At 41.4% G+C, this 18,863-nt stretch overlaps 1 protein-coding gene across 4 annotated transcripts in view; it reads left to right on the top strand.

Moving 5' to 3' along the window:
- The window catches only part of RUFY1 (RUN and FYVE domain containing 1), a 58,575-nt gene that overhangs the window by 27,820 nt on the left and 11,892 nt on the right, over positions 1 to 18,863 (top strand). For 3 of the 4 annotated variants that reach the window (XM_057539560.1, XM_007169866.3, XM_007169863.2), the window contains 4 exons: positions 3,834 to 3,935; positions 4,682 to 4,798; positions 5,506 to 5,673; positions 14,632 to 14,729. In XM_057539560.1, coding sequence (XP_057395543.1) covers positions 3,834 to 3,935; positions 4,682 to 4,798; positions 5,506 to 5,673; positions 14,632 to 14,729 — 485 coding nt within the window. The remainder of the gene's footprint in view (positions 1 to 3,833; positions 3,936 to 4,681; positions 4,799 to 5,505; positions 5,674 to 14,631; positions 14,730 to 18,863) is intronic. The other variant, XM_057539553.1, reaches the window with a different exon arrangement.

Here is an 18,863-nt window from a genome sequence, read left to right as displayed (position 1 = left end):
AGCTTCTCACTGGTAGGAATGGGAATTGCTAACCTTGGGTTGAGCTGCACAGGACAGACATTCTCAGAATTTCACATCCTCAGAATGTCCATGTTCTGCCCTGGCCGGGGCTCCCATGAGCCAGTGCAACTGATCATGAGCCAGTTCTAAGTGACTTAGGTTTTATCACCTCACAGTGGTCCAGTAGAAGACAAGTCCTAGTTGGAAAAGCCCTACTCCTTTTGTGAACGTGCTATTCTCTTCCTCTTTTCCCACCTTTCCTGTGATGTAGTGTGTCTCCCTGCTGCCCAGAAGGCACAGGCTCTTTTATGGGGTAAAAGTATCCTCGCCCACCCCTTCCTTGTTTCGGCCTCTCCAGTGTGGTCTTTCTCTGCTTTCTCACTAGGAAGAGAGAGAATGAAAGGACAGGAAGAAGGAGGGCTGAGGCCGAGGAAGAAAGCTTGCTGCCAGCTGCCCGGCAGTCTCCTTGGTGGACACATCTTGTCTCCTGTTAGCAGGAGGGGGGTTGCTCAGCCTTTCTGAGGCTTTCCACAGGTAGCGGTCCCTGGCTGCTCGGCCCTCCCCACCAAGTCTCACCGGGAAGGAAGAGGGCTGTGAGGGGGGCCAGAGAGTGACCCCCCCACGGTGTGGAGGCAGGTTACAGCTGAAAGGAGAGTCGCAGAGCACACCTTTGTAATGGAGGACCCAGTTTAAGGCTCACTTTAAACTTCCTGCGCCCTCCTGAGGGGCCAGGCCTGAACAGCTTTCAGGAGAGGAGCTCAGATTTGTAACAGGAGAAAGAAATTCAAAGATGGGCATCATGGGAGAGACTTCATCGCCCTTAGAGCTGAAGGACTCGAATTCACCTGGGGGGTGGAGTGGGCCTTTGGGCCTCACTTTCCTCATCTCTAAATTGGGTGATAATTCAACACACTTAACAATAGTATTGTAAAGATTAAATTAGGTTAATACCATTTAAATGTGCCTTGCCCAACACTTAGCATGTGGAGGCACTCAAGGAGACCTTAGTTGATTTGATTTTATTTATTTATTTTTTAAATTATTTTATTTTATTTTATTTTATTTATTTTTGGCTGCGTTGGGTCTTCGTTGCTGCACACAGGCTTTCTCTAGTTGCGGTGAGTGGGGGCTACTCTTCGTTGTGATGCAGGGGGCTTCTCATTGCGGTGGCTTCTCTTGTTGTGGAGCACAGGCTCTAGGCGTGCGGGCTTCAGTCGTTGTGGTGCACGGGCTCAGTAGGTGTGGCTCGCAGGCTCTAGAGTGCAGGCTCAGTAGTTGTGGCGCACGGGCTTAGTTGCTCCACGGCATGTGGGATCTTCCTGGACCAGGGCTCGAACCCATGTCCCCTGCATTGACAGGCGGATTCTTAACCACTGCACCACCAGGGAAGTCCCCTTAGTTGATTTTAGAACAAGCGGATTCACTCTTTGTTCTCCCAGATGAGGTGGCATACTTTGTTTTTTTTTTATAATTTTTATTGGAGTATAGTTGATTTACAATGTTGTGTTAGTTTCAGGTGTACAGCAAAGCGAATCAACTATACATATACATACATCCACTCTTTTTTAGGTTCTTTTCCCATATAGGCCATTACATAGTAATGAGTAGAGTTCCCTGTGCTATACAGTAGGTCCTTACTAGTTATCTGTTTTATGTATAGTAGTTTGTATATGTCAATCCCAATCTTCCAGTTTATCCCTCCCCGCCCTTTACCCCCTGGTAACCGTAAGTTTGTTTTCTACATCTGTAACTCTGTTTCTCTTTTGTAGATAAGTTCATTTATACCCTTTTTTAGATTCCACGTATAAGCGATACTGTATGATATTTGTCTTTCTCTGTCTGACTTACTTCACTCAGTCTGACAATCTCTAGGTCAATCCGTGTTTCTGCAGATGGCATTATTTCATTCTTTTTTGTGGCTGAGTAATATTCCACTGTGTATATGTACTACATCTTCTTTATCCATTCCTCTGTTGATGGATATTTAGGTTGCTCCCATGTCCTGGCTACTGTAAGTAATGCTGCAATGAACATTGGGGTACATATATCTTTTAGAATTATGGTTTTCTCTGGATATATGCCCAGGAGTGGGATTGCTGGATCATATGGTAGCTCTATTTTTAGCTTTTTAAGGAACCTCCATACTGTTCTCCATAGTGGCTGTACCAATTTGCATTCCCACCAACAGTATAGGAGGGTTGCCTTTTCTCCACACCCTCTCCAGCAATTATTGTTTGTAGATTTTTTGATGATGGCCATTCTGACCGGTGTAAGGTGATACCTCATTGTAGTTTTGATTTGCATTTCTCTAATAATTAGTGATGTTGACCATCTTTTCATGTGCTTTTTGGCCATCTGTATGTCTTCTTTGGAGAAATGTCTATTTAGATCTTCTGCCTGTTTTTCAATTGGGTTGTTTTTTTGATATTGAGCTGCATGAGCTGTTTGTATATTTTGGAGATTAATCCCTGGTCTGTTGCTTCATCTGCAAATATTTTCTCCCATTCTGAGGGGAGGTGGCATGCTTTGAATGAAAGTCTAATTTAGCTTTTGAAACTGAACAACTGGCTTATTTTTCCTCCAAAGGCAAACAGATGTAATAGAAAATGTACTTCAGAGAAAAGTATACCTCTCACTTCAGGGTGTGCTCCCTACGTCTTCAGAGAGTAGGATGGGAATTAGCTTACGGTTTTTGCCTGCTTCTTCCCTTGCAGCAAGTAGCACCTCGTTTCAAGCCTTAAAGTTTCTTACTTGGGCCCAGCAGTTATGTTTAGAAACCCCAGTCCTGGGTTCTGAGTCTGAGTGGACCTAGATGCTGTTGACCAAGAGGAGGTGAGGAGTTCAGTGCTTCAGGGCCCCCCGTTAGTGAATGATGCTAAGAGCACAGCCAAGTATGGAGGGCAAATGTCTGGCCTCTTTCTCCTTCTCCGGCCTCACCTTCTCTCTCCAGGCTGGCTCAGAGGCTGGGAAAGGACAGTTTGGTTGGGGTATTTACTCGCCTCTCCTGCTAGCCTCTCCTCAGCAGGTACATGAAGGCACCTGCTCCTATACACTTTTCCCTAAACTACGTTAACTCGTTCAGGGCAAGGAAGATGTTTTCCTGGGGCACATCTTTAATGGTTTGGTTGTGATTCCTCTCCCAGATTCTTTGATTCTCTCTCTAGTGATAAGATACCCTTTTGCTCATTGGCTAGAAAAACTAAAAAGAATGAAGAATCAGGGGGAAAAAAGCCCATTATCCCTCAGCTAAGTGACAGCTGTATGTAGAGTCCCCATCTCTTCTTAAGCTTTTTTTGTTTGTTTTCGTTTTTCCTCTTAAGGATTTTTAACATAGTTAAGTTTTTTTCTTTAAACTAGACGTGAGAACATACTGTATAACCTGCTTTTTTATTTTTATTGTATCATAAGTATGTTCTCAAGGCATTAAAAGCTTTTGTAAGTATTTTAATAACTACATATTTCTGCTTTATGCTTTTACTGTGATTTGTTAAACCATTTCTAGTATTGGACGTTTAAGCTGTTTCTAATATTTTGTGTCCATAAATCTTTGCCCACGTGAAGTAGTATGCTATCATTTTTGTAAAAGAAGAATATCTGGGGAGGGCAGAGATGGCTAGGGGCAGGGGTAAGAGAGAGATTTTACTGTTTATGTTTTTATATCTTTGGAATTTTGAACCATGTGAATGTATTACCTATTCAAAACAAGGATAAAAAATAAAATATCACATATGTGAAAATACATTGTCAATTGTGAAGATGCCAAATGTTAGCTTTTAATTTGAACAGTAAGATTCATTTTGATGTTAAGAAATCTAAAACTCTTTCTTAATCAGCTTTCAGCTGCAACAGACCGAATTTGTTCACTTCAAGAAGAACAGCAACAATTAAGAGAACAAAATGAATTAATTCGTGAGAAAAGCGAAAAAAGCGTAGAGGTGAGAAGTAGGCCTTGCAGCTGGGCGGCATGTTCCTCACTCAGACATGTCCATCAGAGATCTCAAGCTCAAAACGTGCAAAGATGCCTTGTTTGACACCAGAAAATCCTGCCGCAGTGCCCTTCCGTGTCACTCTCAGGCCACCTGGACCACTTGGGGTTTCCCAAGTGCACTGCTCCCTTGCCTCTGGGCCTTTGCGAGTGAAAGTTCCTGTTCTCTCTTCAGCTTCTCTCATGAGCCCGGTCCCCTGTGATGCTGCCTCTGGCACCCATCAGTAGGTCTGGACCCTTCTTCTCCCATGTTTCCATAGCTCTTTGCACCTCCCTCCATTATAGAATCCACTTGCTGTTGTGTAGAATTGCTGGCTTGCAGCTGTCTCACCTGATGACTTGAGAGTAGAGACCATATCTGATTCATCTCGAAATTCACCCAGTGCTAAAAATGTGCTAGATAAATACTGAATGGGGACCTTTCCCACTCAGAACTAAAACAGACTATTCTGTTTTAAAGAAAATTAAATTGTTTTCTGCACCTACCTTTTCAAAAATCTATTGGCTTGCTCTCATCCTTCATGTTCAAAGATATTTCAAAATACCTTTAAAATTTTAACCTTTCTCTATTATTCTTAAAAAAATAGAAATTATGCTACTGTTAAAAATATATATATATGTTATATTTTTAAATACTTTGTAGTTAGCTTGCTTCTGTAAGCAAACCATTCCTCTGGTGCTCTTATTTGATCACAGATAACAAAACAGGATACAAAAGTTGAGCTGGAGACTTACAAGCAGACTCGGCAAGGTCTGGATGAAATGTACAATGACGTGTGGAAGCAGCTGAAGGAGGAGAAGAAAGCCCGTTTGGTGAGTTTGCGAGCCTGAGAGTTATCAGAAAGATTCCTCAGTTTGTTCCTTCTATGTTACTTCTCTCAGCACTTTGCACACACATGCTTCAACCTGCTTTTAAAAACAAGTGAGGGGCTTCCCTGGTGGCGCAGTGGTTGAGAATCTGCCTGCCAATGCAGGGGACACGGGTTCGAGCCCTGGTCTGGGAAGATCCCACATGCCGCGGAGCAGCTGGGCCCCGTGAGCCACAATTACTGAGCTTGCACGTCTGGAGCCTGTGCTCCGCAACAAGAGAGGCCGCGATAGTGAGAGGCCCGCGCACCGCGATGAAGAGTGGCCCCCACTTGCCACAACTAGAGAAAGCCCTAGCACAGAAACGAAGACCCAACACAGCCATAAATAAATAAATAAATATTTAAAAAAAAAAAAAAAAGTGAGTTTTTATGCAAATAAAGTTTTTAACGTGTGAAAAAAAATACTCATGGAGTATCCCTCATTGCCACGTACCCGCTTTCTGTTGACTTGATGCAGAGCCAGTGTTCACTGTAAAATGAGGAAAGGGGAAAAACTTAATCTAGTTAACGCTCCAGACAGACTTGTCTACGTCTCCCTAACCTATTCTGACCTTCCATTTGTATTTTCAGCACTGCCCAAGATACAACATCAGTTAAGTTCATTTCTGTGATCTACTTTAATAATATTTTCCTTATTAATATCCTTTTAAGGAACTAGAAAAAGAACTGGAGCTACAAATTGGAATGAAAACCGAAATGGAAATCGCAATGAAGTTACTAGAAAAGGACACCCACGAGAAGCAGGACACTCTAGTTGCCCTTCGCCAGCAGCTGGAGGAAGTCAAAGCAATTAACTTACAGATGTTTCACAAAGTTCAGGTGGGACTTGGCTTTATGTCCACATCACAACCCGGTTTCCTGCTGCTTGTCCACAATGGTAGAGCTTGTCACGTGCTGCCTTTCCAGTCTTGGGTCATTCTTCCTGCAGAAGGAGAGAATAGACACATCTGTGAGGGCCTAGTATTTGCAGACCTGGTCCTAGGCCATCTTACATGTTATTGCATTTATTTTATTTGTTTATTTATTTATTTTTAATTTTTTTTTTTTGGCTGTGTTGGGTCTCCGTTTCTGTGCGAGGGCTTTCTCTAGTTGCGGCAAGCGGGGGCCACTCTTCATCGCGGTGCGTGAGCCTCTCACTATCGCGGCCTCTCTTGTTGCCGAGCACAGGCTCCAGACGCGCAGGCTCAGTAATTGTGGCTCACGGGCCCAGCTGCTCCACGGCATGTGGGATCCTCCCAGACCAGGGCCGGAACCCGCGTCCCCTGCACCGGCAGGCAGACTCCCAACCACTGCGCCACCAGGGAAGCCCCGCATTTATTTTATTTGAGTCTCCCGGCAATCCCTGACAAAAGTTTATAAAATGGGGGAAAATATAAGTGACAAGGCAAAATCAAATGGCTAAGTCACATGTCCCTGGTGGCACAGCTAATAAATAGAGCTGAAAACTGAACTGTGTCTCTTGAATCTAAACCTGAACTTTGCCTGTCATACGTTCACTGTCCCCCTGCTGTCTGTTTCTGTCTACTTCAGGTACTAATTGTTTGCCCCAAGAAATGGAGAAGTGGATTAAGGATATTAGTTAGTATTGCCTTTTCAAGCTTTGCCAATAAATTAATCTTGCTGAGTCTCCAAGATCACCTCCCTGGTCATTTCAGAGTGGTCAAGGGGAGCTAGCCCAGAAAGAACCGGTCACGCCAGAGTTTGAAAGACAGCATCTAAACACTGCAACACTTTCTTGCCCAGAAGCTACCCAGAAGGATTCCATTCTGTGTCCTCAAAACTTTTCCTTTTTTGAAGTTCTCTTTCCTATTTTATTGCCGAAACAGTCCCACTTCCTTTTGCATAGAGTGGTTTCAGTGTTACTAGTAGTAACATCTATGTCAAAGATAATGTGAGAGCAGACCGTACAAATAAACTGTGCTATTTTGTCCATCTTTTTTAAAATTATTACATAATTAATATTTTTTGTAATTGCAACAATGAAAATTGAAGCAAAAAGAGAAAAGGAAGAAAATAGTTTTACCCTCCCAACAAATTATCTGTTTTAATTTTTTCATGTTTTCTTCTGGTTTTGGTTGGCATATAGACATACTGTTAATACACGTTAGGGGAAACTAAACTACTATAATAGCTTAAAGCATTTCAGACCAGTGGTTTTTCTCCCCACAGTCATTCAGGGATTCAGACTAATGGCAGCTCCAGCTCTCAAGGCCACTTGAGTTGTCACCATTCTTGGCAGCAGAAGTGGGGAGAAGAGCAAAAGTCCAGAGCCGGGGATTTGTTCTCAAACAGTGAGACAGCAGTTGCACCCACCATTTCTTCCGATCACATAGGAAAGGGCTAGTCAGCATGGCCAGGCTTGGCTGCAAGGGGAGCCTGGGGCTGTTGGTTCTGGGCTGCAGGCCAGGTGAAGGGGAAAGCAGGTGTGGGTAGATGTAGTTGTCACTACCAGTCGACCCCACTGAGCTACCGGCAAGCCCTGCTTCCTCAGAGTCCACAACCCTGGGCGATGGGCAGCAGTCTCCCTCAAGCCCACAGGGCCTGTGTTCCAACTAGAAGACTATCTGTCAGTCACGTTAGCCTGTCCTGCCCAGGGTGAACTGGTAGAGCAGAAACAGGATAACCATGATGAAATGCCTATTGGGAAAGAGGAAGCAAGGGACACACCTGGCAGTCCCTGGCCCTTGGTGGTCATTGTATCCTCTGGGCAGGAACCGTGAAGGCTGCCCAGGGTACCGAAGACTCCATTTCTTAGCATGTCTGGCTACCGCTTCTGCCTTCTAGAGAGCATGTCCGCTGACCTCCGTGGCCCCTGAGGCCACCATCTTCAGTGGCTCATGGGAAGTGGGTTCTCGTGGAGTGGGCTACACAGCTTTGACGGCCAGCTTCTTGCCAGTGTCGGTCTACTGGCCTGGAGGTTGTATAAGGGATCCAACAGTCAGATATTTTTCAGACCAGACTGGTGGTTTCTTGGACAGTCCAGTTCCCTCTGTCACAGCCTCTGGTCTGCTTGCATCCACTTGATCCATGTGTCAGTGACCGTAGTTATGAGTAAACACAGTTCCCACACCTGCTCCGTTTCTTTGCTGTGTCAGTCTTTCTCATGTTAGTGGCCAGTCATCTGGAACAACAGCTCGAGGCATGAGGAAAGCAGCCTACTCTGATCTTCGCTGCAGGATGTCACAGGGCCATATGGCTCACTCTCCAGTCCTCTCTCTTCCTTCTGAGTCCAGAAGCAGTTGACTTTTCTAACCTGTGAGGCCCCTACCTTTGGCCTCTGTATCCCTGTCCATCTCTCCCTGCAAACCCCTTGCTTATAGCACCTGTTCACATGGCAAGCCCCACTGCACATCCTAGCATTCTGGGGCCCTGGCACAGTTGCGTGGATTCCATCTTCCAAGTTTGGGCAAGCGACAGTTTGACTAAATGTTTGCCATAACTAACAAGGGTCACAACATCTGCTTTGACAGTGCCAAACCCCTGGCTGCTGAGTCAGCACAGCATACGTTGGGTTACCTGGGGAAACAGCACCCCCAAGTCCGTCTCTGGTGCTGCTGGAATTCTGGCTTCATACCCTTTTCTCCCTCTGAGCTTCAGATGCAGAAGGTTGAGTCAGTCATATCCCTCCGTTTGGGGCACTATAATAAGACACCCCTCCTGTTTTCTTATTTCCTTTTATCCCCCACCCCTACTCCCATCCTCTTTCCTCTAGGCCAACATTCTAAAGTGTTTATCTTTTTATTTATATTTGTCATTCTAAAACATGTTGTATCATTTTGAGGACATGAATTTTAATTTACCTAAGTGGTATTGTGCTGTGGATCTCATTCTATTCCTTACTTTTTCTCCCTCAGTGCTACATTCATCCGCATGTATATCTGCTGTTGGCTTCATAGTGCAGTTTAGCTTCCCAGCGTTTGTACCCACTGTGTTTTCTTGCCCATTCCCCCGGTGACGGACAAACAGTTTTCCTCCACTGCGCTAGCACAAGCAACACCTTGGCAGCTAGTGTACCCATCTCCCTCTGAAATCTCTCTGGCAGACATAATTGTAGTGTCCTCCCAGCCAGACACTTCCTTTCTTCCTTTGTGTCCTCGGTTTGCATAAGCCCAGCCACACTGCTTTCCAGAAGGGCTGCACCAACACACGCTCCCTCCAGCTGTGTCCTGTGGTGCCTGTATTGCGAGGGTACAGTTGATTTAATGTTCATTTCTCAGTCTAGTGAGCTTGAGCATCCCTTCATGTTGGTTAGCCATTTATGTTTCTTCTTTGTGGCTTGCCTATTCATATTTTTTGTCCTTTTTTCTTTTGGGTTTCCTATGTTTTCCTTGTTGATTAGTAGTAATTCCATGTATGGTCTAAATATTAGTCCTTTACTGGTTTACAGGTTGTAAATATCTTCTCCTAGTCTGTCATCTACTGTCCTTAAGTCCCTATTTTTGATGTAGTCTAATGTGTTGATTTTTCACATATGGTTTGCAGTTTGGGGGTTTTGTTTTAGAACTCTTTCTCATGCCTAGATGTCAAAGATATTCCACACTAGTTGTCTAAACCTTTCACATTTAGGTTTTTAATGTATCTAGAGTTAACCTTTGTATATGGCCTTACCTAGGGATCCAGTTTTCTTTTTCTCCATATAGTAAGCTGCTTAAAAGCTAATCATACTTTTCTCATTGGTATGTTGTGCCACCTTTATCATATATCAAGTTCCTATGTAAATGTAACTATCTCTTAGGTCTCTATTCTGCTTGATGGTTTATTTGTCTGTTTTAATTGCCATAGCTTTGTAGTATGTTTTACTGTCTGGTTGGTTCTGTTAGTTTGCTAGGGCTACTGTAACAAAGTACCACAAACTGAGTGGCTTTACAAAAATTTGCCATCTCACAGTACTGGAGGCCAGAAGTTTCAGGGTAAGGTGTTGGCAGGAAAGGTTTCCTCTGAGGGTTGTGAGGAAGTCAGTCCCATCCGTCTCTCCTAGCTTCTGGTGGTTGCTGGCAATATTTGGGGTTCCTTCACTTGGAAAAGTTATCACCTCCATCTCTGCCCTCATCTTCACACAGCTTTCTCCCTGTGTGTGCATGCCTGTGGCCACATTTCCCCTTTGTATAAGGACACCAGTCATATTGGATTAGGAGCCCACCGTACTCCAGTGTGACCTCATCTTAACTAATTAGGTCTGTGGTGAGTGACCCTTTTTCCAAATAAGATCCTGGGTGGTACTGGGGGTTAGGACTTCAACATAATGGATTTGGGAGGGACACACTCGACCCATAACATAGGTCAAGACTGCCCACTTTTCCCCCTTTTTTCCCTCTTCTTTTTTTGTTTGACTTATCTATTTGTAAACATTTATCCTTTTTTTTCTTTTTTTTTTAATTGAAGTATAATTAATTTACAGTGTTGTGTTAGTTTCAGGTGTACAGCAAGGTGATTCTTTTTCAGATTCTTTTCTATTATAGGTTATTACAAAATACTGAATATAGTTCCCTGTGCTATACAGTAGGTCCTTATTTATCTATTTTATATGTAGTGGTGTGTATCTGTTAATCCCAAATTTCTAATTTATCCCTCCTCACCCCTTTCCCCTTTGGTAACCATAAGTTTCTTTTCTAAGTCTGTGAGTCTGTTTCTGTGTTGTAAATAAGTTCATTTGTATCATTTTTTTAGATTCTATGTGTGATATATGATATTTGTCTTTGTCTGTCTGACTTCACTTTAGTATGATAATCTCTAGGTCCATCCATATTGCTGCAAATGGCATTATTTCCTTCTTTCTTATGGCTGAATAATATTCCAATGTATATATATACCATATCTTCTTTATCCAGTCATCTATTGTTTTTTATTTTTATTTTTGGCCGCATTGGGTCTTTGTTGCCATGCATGGGCTTTCTCTGGTTGCAGCGAGTGGGAGCTACTCTTCGTTGCAGTGCACAGGCTTCCCATTGCAGTGGCTTCTCTTGTTGCGGAGCACGCACTGTAGGCACGCGGGCTTCAGTAGTTGTGGCACACGAGCTCTAGAGTGCAGGCTCAGTAGTTGTGGTGAATGGACTTAGTTGCTCTGCGGCATGTGGGATCTTCCCGGACCAGGGCTCGAACCCGTGTCCCCTGCATTGACAGGCGGATTCTTAACCACTGCGCCACCAGGGAAGCCCCTATCCATTCATCTGTTGATGGACATTTAGGTTGCTTCCATGTCTCAGTTATTGTAAATGGTATTGCTGTGAACACTGAGGTGCATGTATCTTTTTGAATTAGAGCTTTCGTCTTTTCCGGATATATGCCCAGGAGTGGGACTGCTGGATCATATGGTAACTCCATTTTTAGTTTTTTAAGGAGCCTCCATACTGTCTTCCACAGTGGCTGCACCAATTTACATTCCTACCAACAGTGTAGGATTTATTATTTGCAGACTTTTTGATGATTACCATTCTGACTGGTGTGAGGTGATACTTCATTGTAGTTTTTATTTGCATTTCTCTAATAATTAGCCAAGTTGAGCATCTTTTCATGTGCCTATTGGCCATCTGTGTTTTCTTTGGAGAAATGTCTGTTTAGGTCTTCTGCCCATTTTTTGATTGGGTTGTTTGGGTTTTTTGATATTGAGCTGTATAAGCTGTTTGTATATTTTCAAAATTAATCCCTTGTCAGTCACATCATTTGCAAATGTTTTCTCCCATTCCATAGGTTGTCTTTTCATTTTGTTTATGGTTTCCTTTGCTGTGCAAAAGCTTATAAGTTTAATTAGGTCCCATTTGTTTAGTTTTGCTTTTGTTTCCATTACTCTAGGAGACAGATCAAAAAAAATATTGCTCTGATTTATGTCAAAGAGTGCTCTGCCTATGTTTTCCTCTAGGAGTCTTATAGTATCCAGTATTACATTTAGGTCTTTAATCCATTTCAAGTTTATTTTTGTATATGGTGTTAGAAAATGTTCTAATTTCATTCTTTTACATGTAGCTGTGCACTTTTCCCAGCACCACTTACTGAAGAGACTGTCTTTTCTCCATTGTATATTCTTGCCTCCTTTGCTGTAGATTAATTGACCATAAGTGCGTGGGTTTATTTCTGGGCTTTCTATCCTGTTCCATTGATCTATGTGCTGTTTTTGTGCCAGTATCATGCTGTTTTGGTTACTGTAGCTTTGTAGTACAGTCTGATTCTTGACAAAAATTTTAGAATAAGGTATAAATTTCCTTTTTAAAAAATCCAGCTGAATTTCTTAAATGGGAATTGCATTGAATTTATAGATTACTCTTTTTTTGTCCTTTTTATTCCATAAGAGTTGCATTTTCTCTAGGTGAACTCCTCAATTCTGTCTAGTTCTTGTCACTAGTGTGATGGGTGCCTTATTTTGGCTGCATCCCCTAGTGAGGTCTTGCTGATGTAGAGAAGTGCTTTTGTGCTTTATAGGTTGATCTTGTGTTTGACAGCCTTGCTCACCACCTAGTTCTAATAGTTTGTCTATTAATACTGTTGGTTTTAGATGTAATTGATTGATCATATCATAGGCAAATAAAGACAGTTTAATTTCTTCACTCTCAGGTTTTGTACTCCTCATTCTTTTTTGTTTCTTTTAGCATTGGCCAGGACCTCCATGACTACATTAAACAGTAGTAGGAATAGTAAGCAGACTTGTGGTCCTGATCTTAAAAGTAATGCATGTAAAAATTTCTCCATCAAGAATAATGCTTACTAGATGGTTGATGTATAATCTTTACTTAGTTAAGGAAGTTCTTTTCTATTTCTTGTTTGCTCAGATGTTTTCTCATAAATAAATATTGAACCTTATTAAATGTTTTGGGCTTTTTTGTATTTTATCTGTTGTGATAGTCCTGTTCTTTTTCTCCCTTATTTATGTGGCAATTTATACATTTACGTTCCTGGATTCCTGCTTGATTGTGATATATTTAAATATACTCTTAACTCAGTTAGCTAATATGTTATATATAATCTGTGTGTTTATATATGAGACAGACCTCTTTCTTTCCTTTTACTAGCCTTATTTGGCTTCAGAATCATGGTTGGACTGGTACTATAAAATAAGGTTTCCTGTTCTCGTTCTCTGAAATAACGTTTATAAGATAGAAAGTGTCTATTCTCCAAAAGTTTTGAGAACCCACCCATGTTGTAGGATTCATCTGGGCTGGGCCTTTTGGGCAGGGAGACTATGACTACCATTTCTATTTATTGAATGTTTACTGGCTTATTCATATTTTCCATTTCTTCTCAGACCAATTTTAGTATATTTTTATATTTTTTTCCAAAATATATCTTATTTGTTTAGGTTTTCAAATGTTTTAGTTCATAGTTGTTTATAACATTCTTTTGCAGAATTTTTAAATCTCTTTCATTCAGCATTTTCTTTTTGCATTTTCTGTCTTCCTTATCTGGTCTTACCAGAGGTGTGTCTGTTCTCATAATCTTTTCAGAGAACCAGCTTTTTTTCTAATATTCTTTATTGTGTATTGTTATTATTTCTTTTTCATTGATTTCTACTCTCACTTTTATTATTTTCTTTCTTATTTCTTTGGGTTTGCTCTGTGGCTCATTTTCAACTTCTGAAATGCATGCTTAGCTCATCTGTTTTATCTTTTTAAATTTCATTAAACATTTTATTTAAAGTTTAAAATTACCTGCAATTACTGCTTTAGCTATGGCCCTCAAATTTTGACAGAAGTATTTCACCTAAAAAGCATGTTTTTCACATTTGTCATCTTTGAAATCAAGATGCATCTTATAGTCAATGGCATGACATGTTTCAAGTAGCAGTTTTTTCCTTCATAGTGGTATATAAAATTAGGGTGCATCTTCAATATAGTAAAATATTGCAGAGCGTTTTCATTGTCTTTCAGCTCTAAGTATTTCATAATCTCTCTTCTGGTTTTTTTTTCTTTTATTTTTACCTCAATAGTTTTTAGTAATATGCTATTCCATTTCCAGATATGAGGTGTTTAGCTATTCTTTTGTTGCTTATGTCTAGTTTTATTACTTTAAAGCCAGACACTACAGTCTATATATTCTTAAGAATTTATCAGGACTTCTTTCTGTCTTCAGCCTTTCTGTATCCTTGTATTTTAAGAGTGTCTCTTGTAGGCACACAGAAACATGTTGCTCTTTTGCTGCCTCCTAGTCACTCAGCATCTGCCATGGTTAGAAGCCTGGACTCAGAAAGTCACATGGTTGTGAGTAAGAACCCAGCTGCACCATATTTGTGCTCTAACCTTTTCCCAGGTGCTTTCTATTTCTGAGCCTCCCTCTCTTGCTCAGAGAAGTGGAGGCTAACAACACCCACCATGAGAACTCTGCAAGAGTCAGGTGAACTCATGGATGTGCCTGACACATGAGAAGACTCAGTAACATTGAGTCAGATCTGACTCTGAAGTTCCTTTTCAAAAAGGGGCATGGACTGTTCAAACAGAGGGCTTCAGTATCTCCCTCTCTGCCTTTTTTTTTTCTTTTTTTCTTTTTTTGGCCGGGTGGCTTGCAGAATCTTAATTCCCCAACCAGGGGTTGAACCTGCACCACAGCAGTGAAAACACCGAGTCCTAACCACTGGAACTCCAGGAAACTCCCCGTCTGCCTTTCTTTATGTTGATGACGTGGGAGCCTTGGCTCAGTTTGTCTTCCAGGGCTCTGGGGAAGAGCAGCAATTAATGAAACGCTCTTGAACGTGTTATAAAAACAGTACAAGAATAGTTGAACCCACTTGTAATCCAGAGCAGGCAGGGGGGTGAGGGAGAAGCAGAAAATGACCCTCTTTCCTTGCTTTTATAGAATGCGGAGAGCAGTTTACAACAGAAGAATGAAGCCATCACATCTTTTGAAGAAAAAACCAACCAAGTTATGTCCAGCATGAAACAAATGGAAGAAAGGTAAACACTTCCCCCTGGCAGATATTCCCTAGAAGGTGCTGTGCATTATCTGGGCCTGGGGACTTAGAGTCTCTCAAAAGTACAGACAAGTTAGGATGACTGTCCTTCAGGTCTGTAGTCTTGCCCAGCAAGGGGACTGGATTCTCGAGCCTTGCCTAAGCATGTATTCATTTAATCAACCTTAGGGCTACATCACATTGTCCTCTCAGGGGGTCAGAACTATCCAGTGAGCTCAAATTTAAATATCAGGTCAGGACTTCCCTGGTGGTGCAGTGGTTAAGAATCCACCTGCCAATGCAGGGGACACAGGTTCAAGCCCTGGCCCAGGAAGATCCCACATGCCGTGGAGCAACTAAGCCCATGTGCCACAACTACTGAGCCTGCACTCTAGAGCCCGCGAGCCACAACTACTGAGCCTGCGCCCCTAGAGCCTGTGCTCCGCAACAAGAGTAGCCACAACAATGAGAAGCCCGCACACCGCGACAGAGAGTAGCCCCTGCTTGCCACAACTAGAGAAAGCCTGTGCACAGCAACGAAGACCAAATGCAGCCAAAAGAATAAATAAATAAATAAATTTTAAAAATAAATAAATACATTTAAATAAATAAATACATTTAAATAAATAAATACATTTAAATAAATAAATACATTTAAATAAATAAACAAATATCAGGTCAGAGACTTCCCTGGTGGTCCAGTGGTTAAGACTCTGTGCTTCCACTGCAGTGGGCACGGGTTCAATCCCTGGTTGAGGAAGTAAGATCCGGCATGCTGCACCAAAAAATAAAAATTTTAAAAATAAATAAGTAAATGTCAGGTCAGTAGGGGATCAGAATAGGGTCAAAAAATAGACTCGCACAAATACAGGTGGCTGATTTTTTTACAAAAGTGCAAAGGTAGTTCAATGGAGAAAGGATAATCTTTTCAATGAATGATATTGGAACAATTGGATATCCATACACCAAAAAATGAACCTCAATTTAGACCTCACACCTTTATACAAAAGTTAACTCAAAATGGATCATAAATCTACATGTAAAACTTAAAACTATAAACTTTTAGAAGAAAAAATAGGAGAAAATCTTTGTGGCCTTGGGTTAGACAGAGAGCTCTTAGACATGACATAAAAGCACGATCCATAAGAGAAAACTTGATAAATTGGACTTTATCAAAATTTAAAACTTTGTTCTGTGGAAGACACACTTGAGAGAATAAAAAGACAAGTTATAGATTTGGAGAAAATTTGCAAATCACATATCTGACAAAGGACTTATATCCAGAATATATAAAGAACTCTCAGAACTCAACGAACAATCCAATCTAAAATGGACAAAGGACTTCCCTGGTGGTCCAGTGGGTAAGACTCCACGCTCCCAATGCAGGGGGCCTGGTTTCAATCCAGGGATCGGACTGGGGATCCAGGGATCGATTGGTCAACTAGATCCCACATGCATGCCGCAACTAAGAAGCCTGCATGCCACAACTATGAGCCCGCATGCCGCAGCTAAAAGATCCCGCATTCCACAACTAAAATTCAGTGCAGCCTTAAATAAATAAATAAATACATTTTTTAAATGGACAAAAGACTTAAACAGACCCTTCACCAAACAGGACATATGGATGGCAAATAAGCACATGAAAGGATTGTCAAGGTAGCAGGATACAAGATTAATATACAGAAATATGTTGTATTTCTTTACCCTAACAATGAAATGTCAGAAAGAGAAAGTTAAAAAAAAAAAAAAAATGCTGTTGAAAATTGCATCAAAAAAAAAAAACAAAATACCTAGGAATAAACCTAACCAAGGAGGTGAAAGACTTATATGCAGAGAACTACAAAACATTGATAAAAGAAATCGAAAATCGAAGATGATTCAAAGAAATGTAAAGATATCCTGTGCTCTTGGACTGGAAGAATTAATATAGTTAAAATGACCGTACTACCCAAAGCAATCTACAGATTTAATGTGATCACTATCAAATTACTCATGACATTTTTCACAAAACTACAACATATAATCCTAAAATTTATGTGGAACCACAAAAGACCCTGAATTGCCAAAGCAATCCTGAGGAAAAAGAACAAAGCTGGAGGCATAACCCTTCCAGACTTCAAACGATACTACAAAGCTATAGTAGTCAAAACAGCATGGTATTGGCACAAAAACAGACATGGATCATTGGAATAGAGAGCCCAGAAATAAATCCACACACCTACATCAATTAATCTTTGACAGAGGAGGCAAGGATATACAGTGGAGAAAACACAGTCTCTTCAGCAAGTGGTGTTGGGAAAGCTGGACAGCCTCATGTAAATCATTGAAGTTAGAACACTCCCTTACATCATACACAGAAATAAACTCGAAATGGCTTAAAGACTTAAATATAAGACATGACACCATAAAACTCTTAGAAGAACATAGGCAAAACATTCTCTGACATAAATTGTAGCAATGGTTTCTTAGGTCAGTCTCCTAAGGCAAAAGAAATAAAAGCAAAAGTAAACAAATGGGACCTAATCAAACTTACAAACTTTTGCACAGCAAAGGAAACCATAAACAAAATGAAAAGACAACCTACAGACTGGGAGAAAATATTCGCAAAATGATGCAACTGACAAGGGCTTAATTTCCAAAACATACAAACACCTCAAATGACTCAATAACAGAGAAGCAACACAATCAAAAAATTGGCAGAAGGGACTTCCCTGGTGGCTCAGTGGTTAAGAATCTGCCTGCCAATACAAGGGACACGGGTTCGATCCCTGGTCCAGGAAGATCCCACATGCTGCAGAGCAGCTAAGCCCGTGCACCACAACTGCTGAGCCTGCGCTCTAGAGCCTGGGAGCCACAACTGCTGAGCCCGTGTGCCACAACTACTGAAGCCCGCACACCTAGAGCCCATGCTCCACAACAAGAGAAGCTACCACGATGAGAAGCCCACACACCACAACGAAGAGTAGCCCCCACTCACCACAACTAGAGAAAGCCCGTGCGCAGCTACAAAGACCCAACACAGCCATAAATAAATAAATACAATACAATACAATACCAAAAAAAAAATGGGCAGAAGACCTAAGTAAGCGTGTCTCCAAAGAAGACATACAGTTGGCCAATAGGCACATGAAAAGATGCTCAACATGGCTAATTATTAGAGAAATGCAAATCGAAACTACAATGAAGTATTACCTCACACTGGTCAGAATGGCCATCATCAAAAGTCTACAAATAAATGCAGGAGCGAGTGTGAAGAAAAGGGAACCCTTGTACACTGTTGGTGGGAATATAAATTGGTGCAGCCACTATGGAAAACAATATGGTGGTTCCTTAAAAAACTAAAAATAGAGTTGCCATACGATCCAGCAGTCCCACTTCTGGGCATATATCCAGAAAAGATGAAAGCTCTAATTTCAAAAGATATGTGCACCCCAATGTTGATAGCAATACTACTATTTACAATAGCCGAGACATGGAAGCAACCTAAATGTCCATCAGTAGACGAATGGATAAAGAAGATGTGAGATACATACACACACACACACACACACACACACTGGAATATTACTCAGCAATAAAAAAGAATGAAATAATGCCATTTGCAGCAACATGGATGAACCTAGAGATTATCATACTAAGTGTGCATGAGTCAGGCAAAGAAAGACAAATACATGATATCACTTACATGTGGAATCTAAAAATGATACAAATGAACTTATTTACAGCACAGAAACAGACTCACAGATTTAGAAAACAAACTTATGGTTACCAAAGGGGAAGGGGAGGAGGGATAAATTGGGAGTACGGGATTAACAGAGATACGCCACTATATATAAACTAGATAAACAACAGAGATTTACTGTGTAGCACAGGGAACTATACTCAATATCTTGTAATAACCTATAATGGAAAAGAATTGGAAAAAAAAGAATATAGATGTATACATATATATGTATTGTATAACCAAATTACTGTACACCTGAAACTAACACAATATTGTAAATCAACAATACTTGAGGGCTTCCCTGGTGGCGCAGTGGTTGAGAATCTGCCTGCCAATGCAGGGGACGCGGGTTCGAGCCCTGGTCTGGGAGGATCCCACATGCCGCGGAGCAACTAGGCCCGTGAGCCACAGTTG

The sequence above is a fragment of the Balaenoptera acutorostrata genome, chromosome 2 (genome assembly GCF_949987535.1).
Source record: "Balaenoptera acutorostrata chromosome 2, mBalAcu1.1, whole genome shotgun sequence".
Lineage (NCBI taxonomy): Eukaryota > Metazoa > Chordata > Mammalia > Artiodactyla > Balaenopteridae > Balaenoptera > Balaenoptera acutorostrata.
The sequence above is the reverse complement of the archived record's forward strand: the minus strand, read 5'-3'. Positions and strand labels throughout refer to the sequence as shown.